The sequence below is a fragment of the Littorina saxatilis genome, linkage group LG17 (assembly GCF_037325665.1).
Source record: "Littorina saxatilis isolate snail1 linkage group LG17, US_GU_Lsax_2.0, whole genome shotgun sequence".
NCBI lineage: Eukaryota > Metazoa > Mollusca > Gastropoda > Littorinimorpha > Littorinidae > Littorina > Littorina saxatilis.
Window position 1 is genome coordinate 46090305 of NC_090261.1, and position 26830 is coordinate 46117134.

General features: G+C 42.0%; 1 protein-coding gene across 2 annotated transcripts in view; it reads right to left on the reverse strand.

Moving 5' to 3' along the window:
- Positions 1 to 251: 251 nt before the first annotated feature.
- The window catches only part of LOC138953432 (bifunctional glutamate/proline--tRNA ligase-like), a 29675-nt gene continuing 3096 nt past the window's right edge, over positions 252 to 26830 (reverse strand). Inside the window, exons 3-35 of one of the 2 annotated variants that reach the window (XM_070325240.1) lie at positions 26472 to 26571; positions 25753 to 25909; positions 24788 to 24939; positions 24427 to 24512; positions 24076 to 24202; positions 23526 to 23718; positions 22926 to 23097; positions 22338 to 22462; positions 22039 to 22147; positions 21779 to 21863; positions 21428 to 21487; positions 21112 to 21222; positions 20678 to 20814; positions 18846 to 18900; positions 18056 to 18226; positions 17374 to 17486; positions 16664 to 16790; positions 16139 to 16294; positions 15532 to 15735; positions 14712 to 14921; positions 13723 to 13929; positions 13189 to 13395; positions 7640 to 7888; positions 7188 to 7432; positions 6832 to 6883; positions 6030 to 6239; positions 5561 to 5713; positions 5118 to 5219; positions 4314 to 4664; positions 3702 to 3875; positions 2402 to 2562; positions 1102 to 1245; positions 252 to 687 (exon numbers count right to left, since the gene is read on the reverse strand). In XM_070325240.1, the coding sequence (XP_070181341.1) occupies positions 531 to 687; positions 1102 to 1245; positions 2402 to 2562; positions 3702 to 3875; positions 4314 to 4664; positions 5118 to 5219; positions 5561 to 5713; positions 6030 to 6239; positions 6832 to 6883; positions 7188 to 7432; positions 7640 to 7888; positions 13189 to 13395; positions 13723 to 13929; positions 14712 to 14921; positions 15532 to 15735; positions 16139 to 16294; positions 16664 to 16790; positions 17374 to 17486; positions 18056 to 18226; positions 18846 to 18900; positions 20678 to 20814; positions 21112 to 21222; positions 21428 to 21487; positions 21779 to 21863; positions 22039 to 22147; positions 22338 to 22462; positions 22926 to 23097; positions 23526 to 23718; positions 24076 to 24202; positions 24427 to 24512; positions 24788 to 24939; positions 25753 to 25909; positions 26472 to 26571 (5062 nt within the window). In that variant the 3' untranslated portion in view covers positions 252 to 530. The remainder of the gene's footprint in view (positions 688 to 1101; positions 1246 to 2401; positions 2563 to 3701; positions 3876 to 4313; positions 4665 to 5117; positions 5220 to 5560; positions 5714 to 6029; positions 6240 to 6831; positions 6884 to 7187; positions 7433 to 7639; positions 7889 to 13188; positions 13396 to 13722; positions 13930 to 14711; positions 14922 to 15531; positions 15736 to 16138; positions 16295 to 16663; positions 16791 to 17373; positions 17487 to 18055; positions 18227 to 18845; positions 18901 to 20677; positions 20815 to 21111; positions 21223 to 21427; positions 21488 to 21778; positions 21864 to 22038; positions 22148 to 22337; positions 22463 to 22925; positions 23098 to 23525; positions 23719 to 24075; positions 24203 to 24426; positions 24513 to 24787; positions 24940 to 25752; positions 25910 to 26471; positions 26572 to 26830) is intronic. The other variant, XM_070325241.1, reaches the window with a different exon arrangement.

Consider the following 26830-nt stretch of genomic DNA (forward strand, 5'->3'; position numbering starts at 1 on the left):
TGTAGGGGAAATGAACATGCCTTGACAGTCGTTCACTATGCAAACTGCTGCATATGGGGATTCATATGACGTTATAACCGACATGGATGAGTGACGTTATAACTGGGTGACGTTATATCCGGTGACGTTATATCCGAGGTTAAAATAGTCTTGGAAAGAAGGAATTGAGCCGGGACCGATGTTTGGGTGACGATATAACGGGGTGACGTTATATCCGGCGACGTTATAAACGAAGTAGACTGTAGTAAAGAATGAAGAAATGTGAGTCCTTGTTAGTGGAAAGAATAACTACAACCCTGTTTATGTGTGGTTTTCCACAAAAGTTTTCTTTAAGAGAATGTTACTCTGTAAACACATAGGCACTATTTCAAAACAGATTGGTGGCTACAGATTAATGATAAACCAAAACCAGCAGCGGATGATCAGTGAACTGAAGTTCAGCGTGCAAAGTGCACCGTCTTAGTATCTGCCTCCAAAGAGTGTGTAAAGTACTTGGCTGTCTTCAAGTTCTGCAGGTGTTTTGCACTGTCTCAGTAGCTACGCCCAAAGAGTGTGTAGTACTTGGCAGGCTTGCCGCAGGATGGGTGGATGCACTTGGTGCCGGGGGAGAGCTGAGCTGGCTGCTTGAAGGGTATACACAGCCCCTTGGCCCCCATGGCTGGTGCTCCTTCTTCAACCACAACATCCCTGCAAGGAGAGAGAACATTGAGGAATTTGAGTGATATTTTTGGGGGGATATATATGACATGATTTACGACAATGCCCACACTTTCGAAAAACATTTACTATGACTGGTATCATGCTTGTAGATTTTATATGAAAGATAGAGACCTGGTAAATGTATTTACACACACAAATATGACCTTGGTTTACAAGTACAGGAAGGGCCTGGACAAGGTTGCGGTTACAATAGCAAAATACTGTAACTTGCACTCTAAAATAAACCTGAAGTGCTAAGCAGGTCAGTACGACTGGTCTTACAGGTTTTGCTCTCACAAACTTGACTTCATGATGGGAGATATTGAAGGTTGATTAGTCTCAATGACTCCTCAGTTGTCTAATATCAAGATAGTTTTTAAACAAATGAGAATGGAATCTTACCTGGCACTGTCCTTCTTGATAGCATCCTCGCAAGGGATCTCTCCACAGAAGGGGGCCTGGATGAGTTTGGATTTGTCCAGAGCATCACAGAACTCGTTCCAGTCATGTGACACAGCAAGGCTGCTCTTCAGCTCTGCCTCAGCCCTGAAATTCACACACACAAAGCCTTGAACATGTAATAATGAATAAGGTTTGAAATAGGAACATCACCCCTGTGATGGATTGCAATGGCTTTTACACTATAGGCTCCAAAGTCAAACACAAAATCAGGTTCTGAAATAGAGAAAATCCTCACTCGGATGGATTATAAATGACTTTTTTTTTATTGCAGGCTTCTAAGCCAAACACAACTGAAACGTGTGTTCATCCTAACAAACCTCTCGAAAATAGAGTTGATAGTCTAGAGCAAACATCTTTTTCTTTACTCCTCCCTTTTCTTTTTTACTGGTATTTTGCTTCTATGTCCTATGTTTACCGTACTTTCCGGGTGACAAGGCGCTTCGTTATCTAAGACCACCCCCTTCTTTTTAAAAAAAATTGTAATCCAGTCACCCATTGGACGCAGGGGGCTGATAGGGCGCACCAAAATGACCCAGTTTTTGCCATGAGAGGTGGTTCCCCTGTCATATCTGAGAGAGGACACTTCCTGCATCGGGGTCAGTGACCCGTCAGTGACCCACTTTAACTGAGTGAAAATATGTGTGCTCTGTGTGTGCGGCCAGATCAAAGGCATTGTGATAGCTGGGTGGCCTTGTTAAAAGACACGACCTTCTTCCCAGGGGTCAATGACCCAGTTTTTGCCATGAGAGGTGGTTCCCCTGTCATATCTGAGAGAGGAAACACTTCCTGCATCGGGGTCAGTGACCGGTCAGTGACCGAGTTTAACAGAGTGAAAATCTGTGTGTGCGGCCAGATCAAAGGCAGGGCAGTACCTAGTAGCTGAAACATGCATTATCACAAGTTGTTTGACTGGTACTCAAGCGGTCTCTTTGATTTTTTTCGTATTTCATACACGGATTAGGCGCTTCGACGCAGGGGTCGAACTCGAGGAAAAAAGTCGCGCCTTATGACCCGGAAAGTACGGTAAGTTATTTTTTTCACAAAACCAATCTAGGGTAACAGGAAAGAAACAGAGTTGGTTGGATTATGATATTCACATACTGTTTTCCTTCATATTTTGATTACACTGATCAGTGTTATCACTGATAACACTGTTTTTACCACCCAAAACCAGCCTAACGCCAAAGGCACATAAAAATGCACAACAAAAAACAAACAAAAAAACTCAGAGCAAACTCACTTGTTGTACAAGCACTGCTGGATAGTGTCCAGCAGCTTTGTGAGCTGAGCGGGGACGTCGGCATCAGGGACGGTAGATCTCTCCCCGTTGTCACGACGAACCAGCACCACCTGTTTGGCCTTGATGTCACGGGGTCCTAGCTCCAGTCTCACCGGTACACCCTGCACACAACAGAGAACTCTATGCCAATGGTGCTTTCAATGCAGTAAGGGATCTAGGTTTTCGACTCACATGCGAAGCAAAAGTGAGTCTATGTACTCACCCGAGTCGTCCGTCCGTCCGTCCGTCCGGACGTCCGTCCGTCCGTCCGGACGTCCGTCCGGAAAACTTTAACGTTGGATATTTCTTGGACACTATTCAGTCTATCAGTACCAAATTTGGCAAGATGGTGTATGATGACAAGGCCCCAAAAAACATACATAGCATCTTGACCTTGCTTCAAGGTCAAGGTCGCAGGGGCCATAAATGTTGCCTAAAAAACAGCTATTTTTCACATTTTTCACATTTTCTCTGAAGTTTTTGAGATTCAATACCTCACCTATATATGATATATAGGGCAAAGTAAGCCCCATCTTTTGATACCAGTTTGGTTTACCTTGCTTCAAGGTCAAGGTCACAGGAGCTCTTCAAAGTTGGATTGTATACATATTTTGAAGTGACCTTGACCCTGAACTATGGAAGATAACTGTTTCAAACTTAAAAATTATGTGGGGCACATGTTATGCTTTCATCATGAGACACATTTGGTCACATATGATCAAGGTCAAGGTCACTTTGACCCTTATGAAATGTGACCAAAATAAGGTAGTGAACCACTAAAAGTGACCATATCTCATGGTAGAAAGAGCCAATAAGCACCATTGTACTTCCTATGTCTTGAATTAACAGCTTTGTGTTGCATGACCTTGGATGACCTTGACCTTGGGTCAATGTCACATGTATTTTGGTAGGAAAAATGTGTAAAGCAGTTCTTAGTGTATGATGTCATTGCTAGGTTTAGGTCAAGCATGTGAGTCGTATGGGCTTTGCCCTTCTTGTTATATATGAAGATGTCACGGGGGCCTAGATCCAACCTGGTACACCCTGCAATGAACTGAGAAATTAATGCCACTGGTGCTTGCAGTGGAGTAAGGGATCAGCTTTCTGTGGAAGTCTTGATGATATGGGGAGGCTTCAATGGTACACCTTGAAAAGTACAGAGATCTTTACACCACTGGTGCTTACAGTAGGGGTCAGGTTAACTTTTTATGAAGAAAATTTTGTTACAACTCAGAGATCAACCCAACAAAATTCACTTTACCTTGAGTTCCCAGTGGTTGAACTTCCAGCCTGGCGAGTAGTTATCACGAACATCAGAGCGGGCACGGACACCCTTGGCGTTGAGCTCCGACGCCAGTTCATCACAGCGACTGTACAGTGCCTTGGTGTCTGCCTCCGACAGAGATGTTGTCACACCGCACGGCACCACAACCACCTGTTGACAAGCAAAGGTCAACTAAGACAACCTGAAAAGTAATTCTTCTCATTTGCTAAGAGGGTGAGCGCCATATCATATTGCCATGGTTGTGTCTGTCATGAAGTGTAGGTTAGGTGGTGCAGCAGTTAGGCAGTTAGGTCGTGCACCTCCGTTTTCGGCCATGGATGTTTATCAGGGGTCCCTCCGCTAGATCGACTGCCTGCCAGGGCTGCTGAGCTCAGTGTGCCCACCAATGAGTAGAACACAAATAGTTCTAAGAATGAAGTCTTTTCATCTTTTAGATTTGTTCTACACATAATCTATACAAGGACCTCCTTCCACATCCCCCCCCCATCCCCCCCCCCCCACAAAAAAAGAGAAGTGAGTCGAGCTCTGGAACTCTTATCCACATAAAAGCAATGTTTTTTGTTGTAAAAGAGTGAACTGCATAATCACCTGTACACAGGCGACTCTGGGCGGCAACACCAGCCCAATGTTGTCCCCATGCACCATGGTCATGACGCCTATCGTCCTTGTGGTCAGACCCCATGAGTTCTGATACACGTACTGCTTCTGCTGAGTTTCGGGGTCCTCAAACACGATCTCAAACATCTTGGAGAAGTTCTGACCCAAGTGATGTGACGTTCCTCCCTGAATTGCACGGCCGCTGGCGCTGATGTAGGCTTCCACTGTTGTTGTGAAGTCCCCGCCAGCAAACTTCTCTTTCTCTGTTTTGCGGCCTCGCACAACGGGGATGGCCAGCAAATCTTCGTACACTTGGGCATAAAGCTCAAGTATGGCGTACACCTTGAAATGAAGAAAAGGTGAAACCAAAGTTAAATATCACTTTACCTCTACTCAATTTGTTAGGGCACATTTGATATCAAGAGCTGATGTACAGAGAATAATGTTGCTACATTTGTTCCAGAAATCAATTTCCGGCTACCTGTCTTAATTTTAGTTCAAACTAAAACTTGCATAATAGCAAACTTGAGTTTCCGTCAAGTCTTATCACAATCTACCACAATCATATACAGGCCTCATATCGGTCATAAGAGAGAAGCAAAGGACTGAAGTGATTCATGGCTACACATTACTTTACTTTGCCAAATTATCAGTAGATCTTCATAAGACGTAGTTTCCACCTATAACTGAGAAGCCAGAACATAACTGCAGAAAAGAAATAATGCAGGGGAAAAATGAGAGGATCAAATCTTAAGAGAAGTGTCAAAAAATGAAAAACAACAATGGAAAGTCTACCTCTTCCTCTGCTGGCTTCTTATCTGCCCATGCAGTGTGCCCCTCCTGCCACAGAAACTCTCGTGTTCGAAGGAACGGCTGTGGATGCTTGAACTCCCATCTCTGCACACATCAAACCAGATAAAAAGCCATGATACACAGTGGAACTCCCCTCCCCCTCCCACACACACCCCTTTAAAACTGCCTGTTTCAAGCCTGCCCACATTTTAAGACCCAAGTTTTGCAGATATTCTACATTGTATCAGTAACGCCTGTATATTTACAAACATCTTAAGGCTTTATTTTCTTAGAATTTTGGAGGTGTTAAATGGAGGGAAGGGTGCACTGTAGCCGCAATGATTCAGCATGTCATTTGTCTACCCTTTCTACCCTCTCAGCTACATTTCCTGGAGGGTTGGCTGAATTAATTCTTTAACGGACTGAAAGGAATATGTGACACTTACCACAACGTTGCACCACTGGTTAAGACGCAGAGGGAGATCACGATGTGACTTGATCCACTTGGCGTACGATGGGTACATCACAGTCTCACTGGTTGGACGGATAGCAATGGGCTCAGCCAGCTCCGACTGTCCCGACCTGGTCACCCAGGCAACCTACTCAAAATAATGTCCCCCCAAAAATTATCCACAGAATCCATGTTTCACAACCAAAAACATGGTTTCTAATTGTCAAGAACACAATACGTGCGTGCAATATACAATTTATATGATAAATTTGCAAAGTCTTAGCGTTGATCTGATATAAATGTACTACAGGTGTTGTTGAAAAAAGAAAAGAGAAATAAGTTTTTATTTTTATTTGGTTCTTATTTTCCACAAAAGGGCTTATTTCTGTTCTGATATTTGACCAACAACAACAAAAATAACAACAGATGCAACAGTTTAATTCTATAATGAATTGAAGGCTCACCTCAGGAGCGAAATCCTCAATGTGCGTTTTCTCTTTCTCCAGAGCGCTCTGCGACACAAAGATGGGGAAGTAGCAGTTCTCAACACCCATCTTCTTGATCTCTGCGTCAAAGAAATCCTTGATCCTCTCCCAGATGGAGTACGACCATGGGCGCAGGATGTAGCAACCGCTGACATCGTAGTACTCTATCAGCTCCGACTTCGTGATTACCTGTAACGCAAGCATTTAGTGATATGTGAAATACTGACTGAATGTGTCATTGGTACAGAGTGTATAATGAACAGACTTCAGGCAACAGCATTCACTGATATACGGTTAAACAAATATAGGACAAGCTGTCATAGGATTTCTCCTGTAAAATGCCATATCTGTGAACCGATCATATTGGTACTAAGTATATATGATGAGTACAGAGTACATAGAGTGTTCACTGGAATTATAGTGTTGAACAAGCTAGGACAAGCTGCCAGGTAAATTCCCCTGTAAAGTGCCCTATTTGTAAAAGTATCAGCTATCAGTGGAAGCCAGGCAGTCAATCTCACTTATTGATTTTGTTTTCATTGTTGTTAACTTAATGTGTGACACAGAACATTTGCTTCAAGGGGAAATAAAGTATTTGGTATTACCTGTGAATCAAATAATGTTTGGTAAATCAAAAAAATGTGGGTGTGGTACAGCTGTGCTGAATGTGAACATACACAGTAAGGGATCATATCAGTCTTCATAGAATTCCTCGACTGATTGTTTTAAAGATCTTAAATTCATCTTTTTGATGTCGATCAACTGGGTATCTGTAACCTACCTGTGAGTACCAGTCAGCCAAGTTTTCTTCTTTCTTTGCCTCCAGGCCCAACCTGTAAAGAACACAGACAAAAGGTAGCATTGAAAGACACAATACAGATCTACAAAAACACAGAACAAAATTGCTATGGATACTGTGTATGGATCTGAATTAAATGTAAAGTCAGAATGTACAAAATACACACGGTTTACAGACTTCCAAGGAGGGAAACACTTTTTCCTAGCAAGTCACATGAACTGAGCTTATCTTATAAGTGTAACAAATCAAGCCTACACCACAAATGGCCTGCTACCGCAAAAAATAATAACACCTTGATTAAAAAGAAGAAACAAGAAGTCTCTACAATGAATCCTTACCTTGTGACCTTCTTGACCTCTCTTGATGCATCAGCGTCCTTCTTGCCTTTGTCGGCATCTCCTCCTGCTCCCTTCTGCTTTCCTCCCCCTTTGTTCTTATCTCCCCCTGCTGCGGCTGCTCCCCCTCCTCCACCACCACCAGATTTCTTCTCACGCTTGCCGCCACCTGCCAGGTCTACTCCAGTCACATCCTTGTACTTGATTTTCAGTTCCAGTAGCTTCTTCACTGCTGCATCCACCTCATCCTGATTGGATGAGAAAATCATGTGGAACAGGCATAAGAGGACTGTCATTTCTTTCAAAACTTTCTTTTCAGCCATATTTAACAAATTCCCTGTGCATGCACAGGAGAGAACCCTCCGACACACTCATATTTAAGTGCTTCTTAGAATTTAGAATAAACCACAGCAATGTTAATGAAATATGTACTCACTGATTCAACTCTATCTTACCTTGGCACCACCTCCAGTTTTCAGCTGGCGAACTTTCTCCCCCTGAGTGTCCACCTCAGCTTTCACAGCCAGGGCTTCCGAGGAGTCTGCCGCCACTTTCCCCCCGGCGACCGGCATGGCTTTTGGCTCCGCCCCTCCTGCCTTTTTTTCTGGGCTGCCTGCTTTGGGAGGAGTCCAGTCCCTGCCGGTAGCCTCCTTGTACTGTTTCTTCAACCCTAGCAGGGCCTGAACTTGTGTGTCTACTTCAGCCTGTGACAGAAAACGGTGCTGCATGTACTATTTTTGTCAAATTTGTTTTTCCTCTTTATGTGTGTAAAGAGGAACTAAATCATCTCCCCTCCTGTGAATAAATAATACAAGGTGGCTATAGGCTGAGGTTAACATCTGGAAAGACTCATTATCATATACATGAGTGGGTTCAAAATAAACTGTGTGTTTTTCCCTGCAATAGTCACCAAGATTCTTTTCATAAATCATGCAATGTCTTACGTTTAACACTCCATGGTAGAAAAGAGACTACAGGCCTTTTTCCTCACACTATTCACTTTGTAATCTGCATTTTTCTCTGACTAAAGCAATCACACAAAAAACTCACATCCACAAATGACCAAATATTTCATGTAACCTGACATTACTCTTTGCCCACATAAGAATGTACAGGTTACATTTGACTTCAATAGGAAGAAAACTGAAATCTATGGAAAGTAACAAAAAAAGCCACCTGTCTCCTTTCTGGATAAAGGCATGTTAATTTGTGGATAAATTCACTTCAACAAAAGTGAAAGGCTGCTGAAGTATTTCTAATATAAAGGAGTCATCAAAGTCAAAGAGAACATAGCACTGTTGTAGTGTTGACAAAGGCACATCTCACACAGCCTGGCCTAACTCTCCCATCCAAGTCAATACTCTACTACATGTATCTAGGCTGTTTGACAAAGGCTTAATGCAAGGAGACTGGTTCAGGCAACTTTTGGACCTAATTGTTTTATCAACACCACAACTTGGGGCATTTTGCTTGGCTGTGGGAGTGTTCTGATAATATTGACTGTACAGTTGCATGTGTCATTGTGTGTCTTCATACAAGTATACAACTATAAGTAAAACAAAGTTGATTTTGTAACATCATTGACACTCAGAAAGGCACAATTAAGGGTGCATGAAATAAAATCCAGGAATAAATTTTGGAAAGTCAGCATGCATTGGCTGAGCAGTATATGTGCACCCTGGCCCCTATAGTCAGGTTGTGTCATTAGAATTTTGGGAAGAATTTTGACTAAAAAATTCTCCCCTCTATGGTTCATTGAATAGTGCACTTTAGTTATTGCTATAAATAGCACTGCACAGTCTTGTTTCATATATGTTTAGTTACAAAAGAAGCTGATTCAGAACACAAACATATATATGCAAGCACCCTGTCCCATACTCTCTCTTCGTGCTTAACACCCTCTCACATTAATTATTAAACACACACACACTGCACCTCTCAGTCACCGAATACAAGCTACACAAAATTAATACTGCCACCTCATCACTGTCTCTAGTTGAGTTCTTATTCGTTTTGAAAGTTAAAAATGGAAATCTACCTATTTCAGATACCAGGAATGCCTGCACTATTCGGAATGTGAAAACGTGTCAAAGCAAAGTAAGCACAAACTAGACCTACTTGACAAGTGACTGTCCCCGCGAGGACATTGCATCATCTTCACTGACAACAAAGACTAGACTCTAAATCTTCTTCCTCCTTGCTATCATTGCCCATTCATGAATACAAGCGAGAAGCAGACGACAGAAGATAACTCACACTGAATGTGCCACGCTGTGGTGTTGTGTGCGCGTAACAACACTCTGTCCACGTGGAGCTGTAATCTAATCTTCGTACCCTCTGACTCTCAGTGACCTACTTTTGTTAGGCAAACAGAGCCAGCTGCTGATTCTGCACCGCGCGTTGTATTCACTTTCGTTTTGGTGGGCTTCTCAAAAGTGAGACTATTTACTTCACTTTTTTTTCTATTGTTTGAAAAGATTAAATGACCTACCTCACTTTCAAACTATTTCTGTGTTTCTTAGTGCAGTTTTCTCTACATTCCACTGAATAAATAGAATAACTTCACTTGTTAAAAACTCTAAAATGGATAACCTACTGCAGCAAGTTTCTTAATTTATAATCAAATTCATTTAATTTAAATAATCTAAAACAACCATCTTAACAGTCTCAAACAGAATTGTTGTAGTGATACATGTACTTAGTCATGCACAACCACAGTCAGTTTCAGGAGGCACTGGCCTGGGTTGCTTGAGAAGGTAGAACACTTTTCAAGTTTTTGTCTTGTCATTGTCAGTACATGTAGCAAGATTCTTGACGATTATGCAGCAGACTACAGTACACAACCACCTCCTACAACACTTTTTTTTAGTGATACAAATGTCAGGAAAGGTTTACTTGGACAACCCAGGGATACATTCTGATACTTATACATGTACACTAATTCAACTACAAAACAACAAAAGAAAGAAAGAGAGAAAGAAAGAAAGACAGAAAGAAAGACAGAAAGAAAGACAGAAATAAAAACAAGTCGCGTAAGGCGAAAATACAATATTTAGTCAAGTAGCTGTCGAACTCACAGAATGAAACTGAACGCAATGCCATTTTTCAGCAAGACCGTATACTCGTAGCATCGTCAATCCACCGCTCATGGCAAAGGCAGTGAAATTGACAAGAAGAGCGGGGTAGTAGTTGCGCTAAGAAGGATAGCACGCTTTTCTGTACCTCTCTTTGTTTTAACTTTCTGAGCGTGTTTTTAATCCAAACATATCTTCTTCTGCGTTCGTGGGCTGAAACTCCCACGTACACTCGTGTTTTTTGCACGAGTGGAATTTTACGTGTATGACCGTTTTTACCCCGCCATTAAGGCAGCCATACGCCGCTTTCGGAGGAATCCAAACATATCATATCTATATGTTTTTGGAATCAGGAACCGACAAGGAATAAGATGAAAGTGTTTTTAAATTGATTTGGACAATTTAATTTTGATAATAATTTTTATATATTTAATTTTCAGAGCTTGTTTTTAATCCGAATATAACATATTTATATGTTTTTGGAATCAGCAAATGATGGAGAATAAGATAAACGTAAATTTGGATCGTTTTATAAATTTTTTTTTTTTTTTACAATTTTCAGATTTTTAATGACCAAAGTCATTAATTAATTTTTAAGCCACCAAGCTGAAATGCAATACCGAAGTCCGGGCTTCGTCGAAGATTACTTGACCAAAATTTCAACCAATTTGGTTGAAAAATGAGGGCGTGACAGTGCCGCCTCAACTTTCACGAAAAGCCGGATATGACGTCATCAAAGACATTTATCAAAAAAATGAAAAAAAACGTTCGGGGATTTCATACCCAGGAACTCTCATGTCAAATTTCATAAAGATCGGTCCAGTAGTTTAGTCTGAATCGCTCTACACACACACACACACAGACAGACACACACACACACACACACACACACACGCACATACACCACGACCCTCGTTTCGATTCCCCCTCGATGTTAAAATATTTAGTCAAATCTTGACTAAATATAAAAAGAAAATAACAATAACTCAACAAATCAAATGCTCTGATCTAGACAGAATTACAATGATAAATCTTACAAAACAGGGCTTACCAAGTGATAAGATTTACATAATTGATTCTATCACAGTGCTTCATAATATACCGCCGACTTGCACAAACTTCACTTGTTCAGAAAGCGCTCACGGAAAATGAAAAAGGCAAAAAATACAAGAGACTGAACCCAAACATACAGATGGACCCAAAAGTAAACAATATCAAACCAACGTCATGAGAGGGATGGGGCGCAGTTCTAATTTCAACTTGGAAACACCTGTTCACACTCACACCTACACGCACTCTCCCACATCTTGAACCCATCCCAGATGGAATGTTACCATGGGAAGAATGTTTCTGTTTGTTTTGTTCGTGGTTGATAAGCTCTGGCAGATGCAAAACACTGGCCAGGCAACAGGACATTTGAGACAAACCAAAACAATGCATGCATTATATTTTGAAGACATCTCACTACCTATGCTGTTGGTACAAAAGAACAATCACAAGAGCAGTAACATCCTTAAAGCGCATGGACAGCAATGTCAAAAGGTGGGCTAGAAACACCAACAATGATTCCCAATCCGCTTTGTTTAGAACCATCAACAAGAAAAGAACAAAGGCACATTGCTTCTCTTTCTTCAAAAATGTTTATGTCTTTGATTCAAGCACATCTTGAACATAACAACTACCACATGTGTGTGTGCATGCTGTTGCTATTGTACATCGCTGTGAGCTCTAGTGAGAAGGGGCGATTAATAAGTGTTCATTATTATTATTATTATTATACTATTGGTGACATGCAATTTTGTTGCTGAACTTTGGCCCCTGCATCCGGTAGCACCTTGTATATGACTAAAGAAGAGTACACATGCATCCACATCGCTATACAAAGAAAACTTAACACTCCCTTTGTAGTTTTTGTTTGTTTGTTTGTTTGCTTAACGCCCAGCCGACCACGAAGGGCCATATCAGGGCGGTGCTGCTTTAACATATAACGTGCGCCACACACAAGACAGAAGTCGCAGCACTCCCTTTGTAGTGATATGCATGTTTCTGCTACTATGACTTTGGCACAGTTTCCTGTGATCATCCCTCTCAGACATAAAAGGTATCATTTCAGTTGAAAACTCAGTCATTGACCCCAGATCACAATGCCATTGTCTGTAAGCTGAGATGCATGAAGCGGAAGCGGGTGCCACCCCTCTGGGTGGAAACAAGTCGCAGGGTCTGATTGGTTGTAATCACAACAAATCTCTATTTCAATCAATCCAACCCCGCGGCTGCGTACCACCCATTCGGGTGGCACCGGTTTTGCGTCGTTCACCTCAACCCCGGTCTCAGCTGAAATTATCGGCCATTGACCTTGCAGCCAATGACTTGGTTCACAAGGCCAGTGTATTCTCAATTACACTGAAGCGACCTGTAGTCACCAAAACACAGTAGCTACATGTCAATGGTACTACTGTCACAACCAACTGTGCCTTTGGAGTCTGCCAGCAATTCTTCTTCTTCTTCTTCGTTCGTGGGCTGAAACTCCCACGTACACTCGTGTTATTTGCACGAGTGGAATTTTACGTGTATGACCGTTTTTTACCCCGCCATTTAGGCAGCCATACGCCGTTTTCGAAGGAAGCATGCTGGGTATTTTCGTGTTTCTATAACCCACCGAACTCTGACATGGATTACAGGATCTTTTTCGTGCGTACTTGGTCTTGTGCTTGCGTGTACACACGCGGGTGTTCGGACACCGAGGAGAGTCTGCACACAAAGTTGACTCTGAGAAATAAATCTCTCGCCGAACATGGGGACGAACTCACGCTGACAGCGGCCAACTGGATACAAATCCAGCGCGCTACCGACTGAGCTACGTCCCCGCCCCGTCTGCCAGCAATGATCTAAGGTACTCTCTCTAGTGCCACATTTCACAGGGTACTCACCTTTGGGGCTTTGTCAGCCTTGACTTGTCTCACTTTGTCTCCTTGCTCTTTGATCTTGGCGTCCAAATCACCCCCGGCTGCAGAAGGGGCAGGACTCTTTGCAGGTGCAGATGCTGGAGCTGCACCTGGTTTCCAGTCACTGCCTGTTGCCTCCTTGTGCTGTTTCTTCAGCGACAGCAAGGTCTGTACTGCTGCGTCTACCTCTGCCTGTAACATGGAGGTTTCACTTAGATTTTACAGTTTGAAATCCCCAAATGCTTAAATTTCCATGAATGTAAGGTAGTAGTTATTGGGGACCTGCAGCACTTTTAATCTGAGGTTGCAAAGAAGAAATGTATAAGGTGGTGCCACAAACAGCTACAATTTGTTGAAGACTGTCTCTGTTGCCCAATTCTGTGTCTGTGTGAGTGAGTGCATGCATCTGAGTTTATGTGTGCACGCATGCCTGCATGAGTAAAAATAAGTGTGTGCCATGTGTGTGTGCTTGTATGTTTGAATGTGCGTGTGCATGCGTGTGTGAGATTTTTTCCTCACCTTTGGAGCTTTGTTTGCCTTGATCTGTCGAAGTTTGTCCCCTTGTTCTGTGATCTTGGCGTCAAGATCACCTCCCGCTGAAGAGGGAGCAGACGTCTTTGCAGGAGTAGAAGCAGGTGCCGCACCTGGTTTCCAGTCACTGCCTGTTGCCTCCTTGTACTGTTTCTTCAGCGACAGCAAGGTCTGTACCGCTGCATCTACCTCTGCCTGTAAACACACATACATCGCCACAGTCAGGGAGCATGTACCATGAAAATGATTAATAATCTGTTTCTAGGCCCTCAAATTTGTATCTCCCTCTGAATTCAGACCTCAATTTATCAGACTTTCCCTTTAAAATGTAAGTACACCTGTAAATGTACCTCTGTTTTAAGACTCCCTCTGTCTAAAGACCTACTTTAAAAAAATTGTTTGAAGGTCTTACAATAGAGGTATCACTGTACAGTAAGTATTGCCTCTGTTGTTAAGTCTTATAATCTGAGAAAATGGGGACCTAACAGAAAGGGATTCTTAAATGAAAGTAGGTTTACAGGCATTAAGGGCAGGCACTGGTGTTAAAAGTGATTTTTTGTTGTTTCATAAGTATTGGGTCAAAAATTGTTGCACAATTAAAGAACTCAGTCCATCTCCTGAGAAAATGAAAAAAAAAAAAAAATTGATCACCGGTTGCCTTGGTAGCAATCCAAGATGGCCGCCAAACTGCCACTTTTTAAAACCCTAAGGCTTTTACAAAACCGTAAGGAATTTTGTTTTGGTGCTTGTTATTTATACTTTAGCACAATACCCAACTTTTGTTAGAGCCTTTTTTTGAAATCTACAGTCATTCAAAAGATATCAGTGATAAAAATGAGTGACCTTGAATTTGATGAAAAACCGCCCCCCAAAATGGTATAACTTCTCACGAAAAAAACAAACAAGAGGAAGAGGGACCTAGGAGAGCAAGAAAGTCGGAACATGAAGGGTCGTAAAATGGAGATTTTTTCTCTCACCTTTGGAGCTTTGTTTGCCTTCATCTGTCGGACCTTGTCCCCTTGTTCTGTGATCTTGGCGTCAAGATCACCTCCTGCTGAAGAGGGAGCAGACATCTTTGCAGGAGCAGAGGCAGGTGCCGCCGCACCTGGTTTCCAGTCACTACCAGTTGCCTCTTTGTACTGTTTCTTCAGCGACAGCAAGGTCTGTACTGCTGCATCTACCTCTGCCTGTAAGCACATGAATATTCTTATCATCAAGAGGCGGGAACTAAGAAAGCACAGACTTTGATGGTGTCATAAAAAAATAAACAAGGAGGTAGGGCCACTGCTTGAATTTATTCTAGTCAGCAGTATCATGGGGTGATCAGCAGTCTTCATAGCACTCATGAATAAATGTGTGACCCCTCACACACCCACACACACAATGAGGGAAGGTGGAAAAGGTCACTATTACTAGCGGATTTAGTAGCATGAACACAACAGAAATAATAAAAATAATTTTTTTTTACAGGAGGAACTGCCTGCTTTGCACTGTGAAAAAAAGCAAAGTACACAAAAAGTAGTCTTTGCAGACAGATGATCACCATGGAAAGGTGAATTACACAGCAACAAATTTGCCGAGGATCCTTTGAAGTGGTCGTTGAGGGCAGGTGGTCATTATTGAGAGGTGATAGACAGGGCAGGTTTGACTGTAATAGGGTTTGAGTGTGTGAGCTTGCATGCACTCATGAGGGCATGCATGCAGACTATTTGCATACAGGCCAGAGTGTGTGCACATTATGCAAGTGTATTTGCATATTTTGCTTGTGTTGTCACAGCTGTTGCAGTTTCCTCTCACCTTGGGAGCTTTGTTGGCCTTGACCTGTCGCACCTTGTCTCCCTGTTCCTTGATCTTGGCGTCTAGATCACCTCCAGCAGAAGCAGTGGGAGGGGTTTGAGCAGGGGCGGAGCCTGGTGTGGGCGGAGTCCAGTCTTTGCCTGTTGTCTCCTTGTACTGTTTCTTCAGTGATAGGAGGGTTTGCACCGCTGCAGTTACCTCTTCCTGCAGTTCACAGAAACATCAAAATAAATGTAGGTAGAATCCAAGTTGCGGCAATATGCAGATTTAACCCCCGTTTCCACTTATCTTTCAGCATGTGATGAGACTTCCAAGGGGCTTAATCTGAAGTATCTATCTAAGCCTGGACTTAAAAAAAAATCCATAAAAAATGTAACTGATAATTATCCCAGTTGTACAAAAATGTTTGCAGGTTTCACAGAGAGAATGGCATTTCTGGCTTAACTATGATAAAACACAATACAGTAATAAAGTCCATAAAAACAAAGTCACTCAGAGTTTTCACCTTCTTCAAGAAAGTTCTCAACGGAATACTGTTTAGTGTTGGTCCTACCTAATCAAAACCAGAAGATTGAGTTTGAAGATCTCCATCACAACACATGCTTACCTTCGGGGCCTTGTTGGTCTTCAGCTGACGGACCTGTTCACCTTGGGCTCGGATCTGATTGTCAAGGTCATTGACAGCTGCGGATCCCACTTGTTGTGGTGGCTGTTCGTCCTGTGGAGACTTCTCTGCCGCTTTGCCCTTTTTGCTCTGTGCTTTCTGTTGAAAATCAGTGCAAGAGACGAGTTAAAACATGTGACATGAAACCTTGTAAGAATACAATCATAGTACAAACAGCCTCCTTGTATTTCTTTTTCCCCTTTATTATGCTGCATAATTTTGTGTAATTTTGATGCCAGTCTAAATTTGATTTAGACAAAGGCTTGCGCATAATCTTTGCACTTTTCCAAACTGACCTCAACATCTTGACATATACTGCTATTGCTTGACTAGTATCATGACTTTAGCCAGAATTAAAAATAGCTCATACACGAAAAATCAATGGAAGTATACTCTTGACAGAAAGTTTAAGTCTGCACATCAAAGAAGAAGAAAAAAAGACTCAAAAATTCAAAAAGATCTACCTACCTCTTTAGCACTGACGGTCTTCTTGCCACCTTCCTCCTTATGCTTGGAGCCAGCAGTGGGCATTTCCTTCTGGTGGCCGTCCGGTACACTGAACAGCACGCACGGACTTGCACGGCCAGTGTATGGGCTGCACAGAAAAAGCCATGTTAAAACACAGAAGTCTTAACAGCTTTGCAAACATCTGACAACAAGTACAGTCGAACCTCTGTTTTTAGGGGAGACACCAGGCTTTAAAGTGATTTTTTTTGTGTTCCGTAACTCTTCCAAAACAGTTTTAAAATTAAAGTACTCAATCAAACTCCTGAGAAAATGCAAATTAAAATGTTTTAGGGGAATGGTCTGTTGACACTAAAGCAACCTAGAGGAGGCTGCACTGCACTTTCATTGTTTTGAAGCCTTCTTTGGCAGTTGGCTTCCTTGTCAACCGTTCTCCAGGGATTTCTATATCTATTCAAGCCTTTACTTTATGCTGGGCTGCTTACTTAGAATTCATATGAAGTGCACAAAAGGGCAGTGTGTCTCTCATCCTGCCCTTTCGAAGGAGTTGAAATCTAAAACTTAATACAAACGGTTTTAGCATTACTTCTATAAAACCTTGCTTACAGCTGAGTGTAAGCGAGTAATTGACCAAGCAAGAGTGGTTGAGAGAGAGAAGAACAAACACAACAGAAAAAACAACAGAATCAACTTCAAGTCATTTCGTAACACACCTAGCAGGCTGGTAGGGCTGATCACAGATGAAGTAACCTCTGCGCTGGAGCTGGATGATCTCCCCTTTCTTCAGTGAAGCCAGGCACGGGTCTCCCACCATCTCTTGCTCTTTCTGTGCAAATAAGAACCAGAGAATACGCCAATGAGTATGTTTCAAACAAGTCGAAGTGCAACATACTTCTTCTTCTGCGTTCGTGGGCTAAGACGCCCACGTACATTCATAGATACAAGTAAGCTTTTACGCCTATGGACGCTTTTTTCGCAGCCATACTGGGAATCTTGGGCTAAAGTGCAACATGCAACCCGGGCCTATCAAACTTCCCTCCCAATTTGAACACCATTGCCCTTTCAAGTTTGAACACTTTCCATTAATGTCATTCCCTTTTTATAAGCGATTCAGTTTCAGTTCTCCACTCAAATCAGATTTGAGTGTTCAACTTGGGCACAGGATCCTCTATTGTGTAAATTTATTTACACTGCAGCTCCGTAAGCATGCATTTATGCTCAAAATGTGTGTCTTCTTAAATCCCTTAAAAAAAAACCCACCACACTTTACATCTTTAAAAACACTTCTTTTGCTTTTAACATGACTTAAATGTCAAGAAAACTTTTGTCCAGTAGTTTAGTTTCTACCTTCATGCAATCTCTCACACAGTATTCAACAAAGCAAAAGCTCCATACCTTGGAGTCAGTGTTGATGTACTGCTTGAAGTCCTCATCCTTGTCCAGAACGCCCTTGGTGATGATGTGCTCGTACTGCACGCACACTGTGGGCACCAGCGCCCCCTGGCTGCTGTCGATTGCACTCTCCACGTCCGTCAGCCACGTGATCTTCTGCGTCTTCTTGTAGTCCTGTACATGAGAAGCACTTTTATTGCCTTGATGATTTTCCTTGGCTAGTAAAGAGCTAACCGGCACGTGATCGGGAGGTCGTGGGTTCGAACCCCGTCCGGGTCATACCTAAGACTTTAAAATTGGCAATCTAGTGGCTGCTCCGCCTGGCGTCTGGCATTATGGGGTTAGTGCTAGGACTGGTTGGTCCGGTGTCAGAATAATGTGACTGGGTGAGACATGAAGCCTGTGCTGCGACTTCTGTCTTGTGTGTGGCGCACGTTATATGTCAAAGCAGCACTGCCCTGATATGGCCCTTCGTGGTCGGCTGGGCGTTAAGCAAAAAAACAACAACAACAAAGTAAAGAGCTTTGATTTTGTTTGCTCTAATCTTTGTATCAGTTATTTTTACTGGTAGTTTCTTTTAATTTCAGCACAGCACAAGACATCAATCATAACAGTTATTGCAGTTTTACAATGTAGAAGCTTTGTTCAGCATGCACAAAACTTGTGAAAATATATTCTGCCAGCCGTCGACAGCAAGATCAGAACAGCACCATAGGAAAGAACACAAGGGGATCGAATGGAAGAGAAGGGAAGAGGCTTTAAAACAGGTAGATCGAAATAAAAGTCTACTCACAGTGTTATCCAGGTTCAGCTCAGCATTGACAGAGGTCACTTTTCCAGCAGCATCCCTGAAAATAATGTTCCCAACTTAATAAAATAAATATACACTCAAAAATACTGCAGGAACAGCATACACTGACTTCTTAAAAATGCATACTTACACAATGACCATTTCTGATCTGATACAAAAGAAATGAAACAACAAATGCTTAAATTTAAAAAGAGAAGTTAGAACATGTACCTCATTATTTCAAACACACTTACACACACACACAAAGACACTCGACTCTCTTTTGAGAAGGTCCTTAATTGAGCCTGAAGTCGACTTCGCAAAGTTGTTTTTTTACCGAAAACTCAGTGCTAAAGCTACGTGCGGCCAGCTTCATGAAGTATACTTCGCGTAGTCTTTCTTTCTTTCTTTATTTGGTGTTTAACGTCGTTTTCAACCGTTCAAGGTTATATCGCGACGGGGAAGGGGGGGGGATGGGATAGAGCCACTTGTTAATTGTTTCTTGTTCACAAAAGCACTAATAAAATAATTGCCCCTGGGGCTTGCAACGTAGTACAATATATGACCTTACTGGGAGAATGCAAGTTTCCAGTACAAAGGACTTAACATTTCTTACATACTGCTTGACTAAAATCTTTACAAACATTGACTATATTCTATACAAGAAACACTTAACAAGGATAAAAGGAGAAACAGAATCCGTTAGTCGCCTCTTACATTTATGCTGGGGAGCATCGGGTAAATTCTTCCCCCTAACCCGTGGGGGGTTTCGCGTAGTCAACTTGGCCCAGTTAACCCATTTGACCCCAGGCCAGCGGCAGCCATTTTACTATGAAATCCCATGTACAGGGAAGTAATTCCGTCACATGTCACTTGTACAAACATTTAAAAAATGAAATAAAATGCTGTTTGAAAAGTTTGACTCACCTGTGTATTTTTCCTTGATGCACAAAACATCATTCCTTCAAATACAATTTTTTTTTGCAGCTACACAGCACAGGAATGTATTAAAAAAAAATCAGAAGTACAAAATTTCACTTTCACGCAAGCACCAACATCAGTGTCTGGTCTCTTATACTCTTTCAAAACAGTGTCAGACTGTTGAAAACACACAGACTTGCAGCAAGGGTCCAACCTCCACAAAAGAAAAAGCTGCAGAAGGCTGCTACTGCAGCAGTTCCAAATGAAACTGAGCAAAACAGTGTCCCTTACACAGGTCTAAGTCCGTAAATCCCTGAAAAACATCGTTGTCATCGTCCGAGTCCCCCATGAAGTCGTACCAAAACTCTGCGTTTGATCGTGTATCCATTTCGAAGTTTCAAAAAATCGCTACTCCTCTCACAGTGAACCAATTTTCAAGAAGAAAACATGTGCATAACCGGAAGGAAGTCGCGAAAACAACGAAGTCTCGTCCGCGAGAGTCTCGTTTATAACAACAACAATGGCCGCGCCCTACTGAGACACGTGTTTAGCGGCTGGTAGCGGGCGCTCCGGGGCCAGCCACTGCAGAAAAACAGCGGGCGCTCCGGGGCCAAATGGGTTAAGGACAGGCATTAACCCCTTCACTGCCCACCCCATATGTAATACGTGGTCATTTTCGGTTTGTCCTACGCCCATAACCGTATCTCATACGTGGGATTTGTGTCAACAACATTTCAGGACATTTCTGAAAACTAAATGGGAGGTAACCACTGGCCCAGTACTTGTAGGGGTTCTAAACACAGTTCTTTCCCATAGACCGTTCGGATAATGCTGTTATACTGTGGCAGTGAAGGGGTTAATGTTTCCCTCTCCCTGCCCCACCCCTCTTTCATCACTGAGAAGACTTAACTCACTTGTTGATTTTCTTGATGATGATGTTGCCCCAGTTGATGAAGGTGACCACCTCGCCCTCCTTGATGCAGGTAGCGTCAGCACCCTCAATGTACACCTTGGGTCCGTACCACACCTTCTTCAGGCCCGCATCCTCATTCTGTGTAACAGTATCAACATGATCACGAGTGCTGCTGGAATAGTCGTGAAACAAACCAGTGCTTCATCACACTGAGAAGGAAAGAGAGAGAGAGAGAGAGAGAGAGAGAGAGAGAGAGAGAGAGAGAGAGAGAGAGAGAGAGAGAGAGAGAGTGTATGTGCACATATGTTTCATTACAACAAGCTCTGTGCAGTTTAGGCACTGAATTTATTGCACAGTAAAATTCTCTTTATTTTTAGTAGCTTTAGTAGTTCATGAATTACTATTGCTATAGTCCTTCTTAAGTTCTTAACTGACCTTAGGATGTTTGGGTAGGTCCTTGGATTGGACCTTGGCAGCAGCGACGTTGACTGGAACCACCTCTTCCTTCAGCAAGGCAGTGAAGCGTGGCACAACAGGGTCAATCACCTGTGACAAATCAGTTTTTTAAGACAACACTTTACACTATCATCGCTTCATGCAGGGCAGTGTTACAAACACACAGGCTAAAATGTTTAAAAAAAAAAATAAAAAAAAAGACAGCAAGCAAGCCGAAGGCACCAAAAGAAACTAAATGATCGCACTGTAATTCACTTTTTAAATTCAGAAAAAAAAGTATAGTCCCATAGCTGACCTTTCTGTTGACAGCCCAAATTTTGTCCCATTCCATCATGACAACGGAGCGAGATGAGCCCTGCAACACATCAAAGCAATGTTCAGCATCATCCAAAAACCATGGCACGAACACTACATTAATCAACAAAAGCATTTTACAGAAAGGAAAACATTTCAAGGAATGGTACAGGAACACAGAAAGAATGTATGAAATTCAAAATTTTAGTTTGTTTTGGTAATGATCTCCAAAGGTTTTTAAAGAAAGCATAAGGCCAAGAAACCAAACCAGTCACCAAGCAGACATTTACGTGTGTGCTCTGAAAAACCTTCTAGGGTAAAAAAAAAAAGGCGAACAAACGTTGCAACTGACCTGGGTGACAATGAACTGCTTCAATCCTTCCACAGTCATACCCCGGCGCAGAACACCTCGCACAGTTGGAAAGCGAGGATCATCCCTGAAAAAAACCCACAACAAAACAAATGAAAACAAACCAATAATATGAGATAACAAACTACCCCCAAAACTCTATTTCAGGTGGACTTTACAAACCAGTGCTGATAAATTCCAACGTAAAAATTACAAAACCACGTCTGTATTTAACGCTTGTAGCAGAACAAAAGATTACTTACCATCCATCAACCAGTCCTTCGCTGACGAACCAAGTCAGCTTTCTCTTTGACAAAACTGTGTTCTGCAGGTTCAGTCGACTGTACTCATAGATGTAAGGTTTCCTCATGTCTGGAATTTAAAAAACATAGACAACTTAAATCAATGAAAATGTACAGAGACATGCAACATACTGAAGTAGGGTGCCTAAGTACACACAGAAACACACATAGAAACACAGACAGACAGACAGACACACACAAAAACACACACAGGTACACACATACACTACTAAACCAAACACTCCCAAATAAAAACTCACTCAAATGATCCAGAACCCAGAAATACTGGACGTCACGATCATGGTACTCAGTTGTCCTGAGAGCATGAGTCACTCCCTCAATGCTGTCCACAATGGGGCAGGCAAAGTCATAGGTGGGGTACACCCTGTAACAGCAAAGTAAAACAAATCTCTCAACATGGAAACCGCATTATTCTGCTGCACTTCAACGGAATTGCCTACAAGTATGAGCTGTAGATTTCAATGATGTCTTTAACAACATATTACTTTATAAATCTCAAAATCTTGAACATAATGCAGAACTATTGATTCATATTTCACTTTAGCCTTTTGTTTTATTTGTTCTGCATCTGGAATGACTCTTCAAATCTTAACTGGCTTGTGAAAACTGAGGCTTAGCGCTCTTACCAGTATAATAAGACCTGTCAGTCTCCACAGCATTGGACTAATAAATATATCAGATACCATTTAAGCTTCAGCTCAAAGTTAAAAATGATTAAGAGTCAAAACTGCAGACAACTTGCAGCAAGAGCAAATTCCAGAGGCAGAAAAGCATCCTAGTCTACATTCAAACTTGCTTGTATCCACACATATGTCAGATAAACTTACTTGTACTTTGCTCCAGTGCGGACATGAACCTCAGGCTTGCACCGGTAGAAGACGGGGTCTCGCATACAGCCGATGTTGGAGGTCATGTCGATCTTGGCCCTCAGGCAGTACTTCTGACCCATCGCACTCCCCTTCTTCATCTCCTCCCAAATCAACAGGTTCTTCTCCACACCTGTCACATTTGCAGAGGTTCTCAGTTAAACATAAAATGCTACTTCAGAAAACAGGATACACATGGTAAAATTGTATTAGTTAAGTTACAATTTAACAGGAACAGGATTTTTTGAAACTTTATTTTATCAAACTGTCTGACCTTTAATCCATCCAAAATGCTGCTAGAATGGGAAACATTTTTGAACAAAACTTACCTTCGTTTTCCTGTCAAAAGCTGACTGTACAAAAAGACTAAACAAACATTAATTCACTTTAGTCTTCCCATATCAATGCTCAGCCATTTCAGACCTACTCTTCTCGTCTGAAGCCTAAACAGCCTGCGCTGTGAAAGCTCCGCACAAACTTTAAGGATGTACTATAGATGAACATGACAAACTTCATCTTTTTGAAAAAGAAAACAAATTCATTATCTCAAACCCCACTCACTGTTGTTCCTGTTCTTGGACTCTTTGCGTTCATCTCTCTCCTCCTTCATGGTCACGGGGTCAGTGTCGTCGCAGTACACCTTGCCCTCCCTCATCAGCTGTTCACACTTGGCCAGCAGCGTGTCGAAGTGGTCCGACGTGTGGCTGTACTTGTCGTACTTTATTCCCATCATGGCAACGTCCTCTAAGATCACCTGCAGATGAACAATTCATTTCTTCGTTGAAAAGATAATTAAGCCTCATGCTTGCTGCTGTAATTCGCTTGTTTTATGCTGAGCACATTTTGTAGAGAGCAGGTTCACCGATTCCAAAGAAGGGAAGCTTCTGGGAACTTTTATTCATGAACTTTAGTCATGCTCTGTCTTTACAGCTCAAAAATGACCTATGAAAGTTATGATCATTAATACTTTGGAAATGCAAGTCTTGGCACTCATACTGACACTAATACTCCAAACTGCACAGTATCAAAACCAAAGAACAGTTCCAATGAAGTAGCATACATCTCAAGGTATTATGTGAGTATATCTTCTAAAATCTGAACAGAGCAATACCTTCTCAAACTCAGCATTCTCCTTGGCAGGGTTGGTGTCGTCAAAGCGCATGATGAGTGTTCCCTTGAAGATGTCACGGTAGTACGCATTGAGAAGGGCAGCCTTTGCATGACCAATGTGCAGGTAGCTGAAACACGACAAGTAGTGATACTTTTCTTATTGAAAATTGATGCAATGTGCTTCAAGTGCTTATAGCTACTGTCTGCTTAAGTGAAGGTGTACACAACAGAATGGTAATCAAATCAAACAATGGGGTCTTTTTGTACTTTTGGAATATGCTGTACTCTGAATGTGTGTGTGCGCGCCTATGTGTGTGCGTGCATGCCTGCGTTGTGTGTGCATTTCTCTTACCCGCTAGCCTCAGGTGGGAATCGAGTGACTACCTTCCCAATCTCTGCTCCTGGCAGCTCCACAAACTTTCCTTCCTCCTTCTTTACCTGGAATACAGACATCAAACCAAATCAAATACCATGTTTCTGCAGCCCTGCGTTTCGCTCTTTATGCAATATTGATAAAGCTTTCAAAGAAACTAGTGTCTGTGTTCCAAAAATTAACAATTCTGATGACTTACAATGAAATTTCCATGCAGCGCATCATCTTCTTATAAATTATGCCCATTTGTCACGCACACATATTTTCTCAGATTTTGTACGTCTTAAAAGAGAGAGTTCACCGAACAAAATATAACAAAACATCTTGAATCAATCCTTACAGGGGCATCACCCTTCTTGGTGTCCTTGACCTCCACCTGCGGCAGGTTCGGCAGCACCGAAGAGAATGGAGCTTGGGTGCACAAGAACTTGTAGTAGCGATCCACATTCTGTGGTGCCGACTTCTGCAATGCTCTCTGCCACTGGCTGCTACCTGGATACAGACAAAGAAACTAAAACATATGAGCAAATAATTTGATAGGTGCGAACTAAAGACAAAAACAATAAGTAGCCAAATCTTCCAAATGAAATCATGTTGATAGTATACTATTTTGATGTGCTCAGCACTGAATACACTTTAGGAACAGACACAAACATTATTAAAAAAATCAAGGAATGTGGTAAATCATAACAAACAGGTACAAGCAATACATTTGTATCTGACATGGGGCATCTATCTACATCTAAAATGTTCCCTTTAGCATGTGAGCTCGAGCATGTATGTATGTGTATCACTGTATGTATGCTTATGTGAGTCTGTGTCTGCTTGTTTGTTCGTTAATGGGTTGAAACTCCCATGGCTTTTACGTGTATGACCGTTTTTACCCCGCCATTTAGGCAGCCATACGCCGCTTTCGGAGGAAGCAAGCTGGGTATTTTCGTGTTTCTATAACCCACCGAACTCTGACATGGATTACAGGATCTTTTTCGTGCGCACTTGGTCTTGTGCTTGCGTGTACACATGGGGGTGTTCGGACACCGAGGAGAGTTTGCACACAAAGTTGACTCTGAGAAATAAATCTCTCGCAGAACGTGGGGACGAACTCACGCTGACAGCGGCCAACTGGATACAAATCCAGCGCGCTACCAACTGAGCTACATCCCCGCCCTGTCTGTGTCTGCAAATGCTACCTCTCTCTCTTTTCCATGGTTAATGGTCTTTTCAATATTAATTTGTGATAACAACCTGAGAATTCTAAGTAGCCTGTACAAATTGTTAAACCTTGTCTTAAGCATTTCTGCTCACCTTGGAGCACTTCCCACACAGCAAAGTCAGCGAGCGTCAGAGCATTGCCGACCAGGTAGGTGGCAGGTTTCAGGACATAGTCCAGATACTCAATGGCTGTTGCAAAATCAGACGCACATGACAGTTGTCCATAGGCAAAGTTGATCCAGTGGTCAACCTGCAAACATAATAATCATGTTTCAGTGAAACCTGACTTTTAAGACACCCCCTCCCGTAAGACCTTGCTTTCTCAGATTTTCTGTTCATATAGATGCATTTTAAGACTACCTCCTTTGTAAGACCTAATTTTCTCAGATTATTTTCAGTTCTGATGAGGGGGGTTGCACTGTATAATCATGTTTAAATTTTCTCTCACAGATATGTCATGTTCATCAGCTGATCATGAGAGTAAAATCCAGCTGGACTGCAATACAGTTGAGTCGGATTTAAAAATAGGAAAAGCTGGTCTGTCCACCATTTTTTTTATGCTGAAATTTTACTAAGGCTTTGGTTTTGAAAGGCCTACGTGTGAAGTACAGATAATCTCTCTCTCTCCCCCGACCCCCCAAAAAAAAGAAGAAAAAAAAGAAGGCTGTATAAGCCCACAACAGAGTATCAAAGGAAGGAGCAAAATGGCTGTATAAATGTTTCAAGCCCAAAGTATCAATTCCTTAATCTTCATTGTTGTCCTTACATTTAACTAATGATAAATCATAAATGGACAGAAACACAGTTGGCACCTCCGTTTTCTCCAAGATTGTCTCTCCTTGGAGGTTAGATGCGGGAAATGATCTTGCCAAAAATCGTCCAATGCTCGCAGAAGACGTAAAGACAGCATCTCTGAAAAAGGATGAATAAAATTGCATTCAATGTACAATGTGTACAATGGTCACACAAAACAATGACAACAGATTGCAGGTCTTGTACCTTCCAGCACAATACTTTTTGTTTGTTTTGTTAGGTGTCCAGCAAAGGTATGAAGTAAATAAGCAACAAATATATTAGTTATTACTTTGAACACACACATACTGATTTTCTCTCATCCCCCTCCTCATTTCAAACAATCAATCAAACCTTCTCTTGGTATTTCATATCTTCC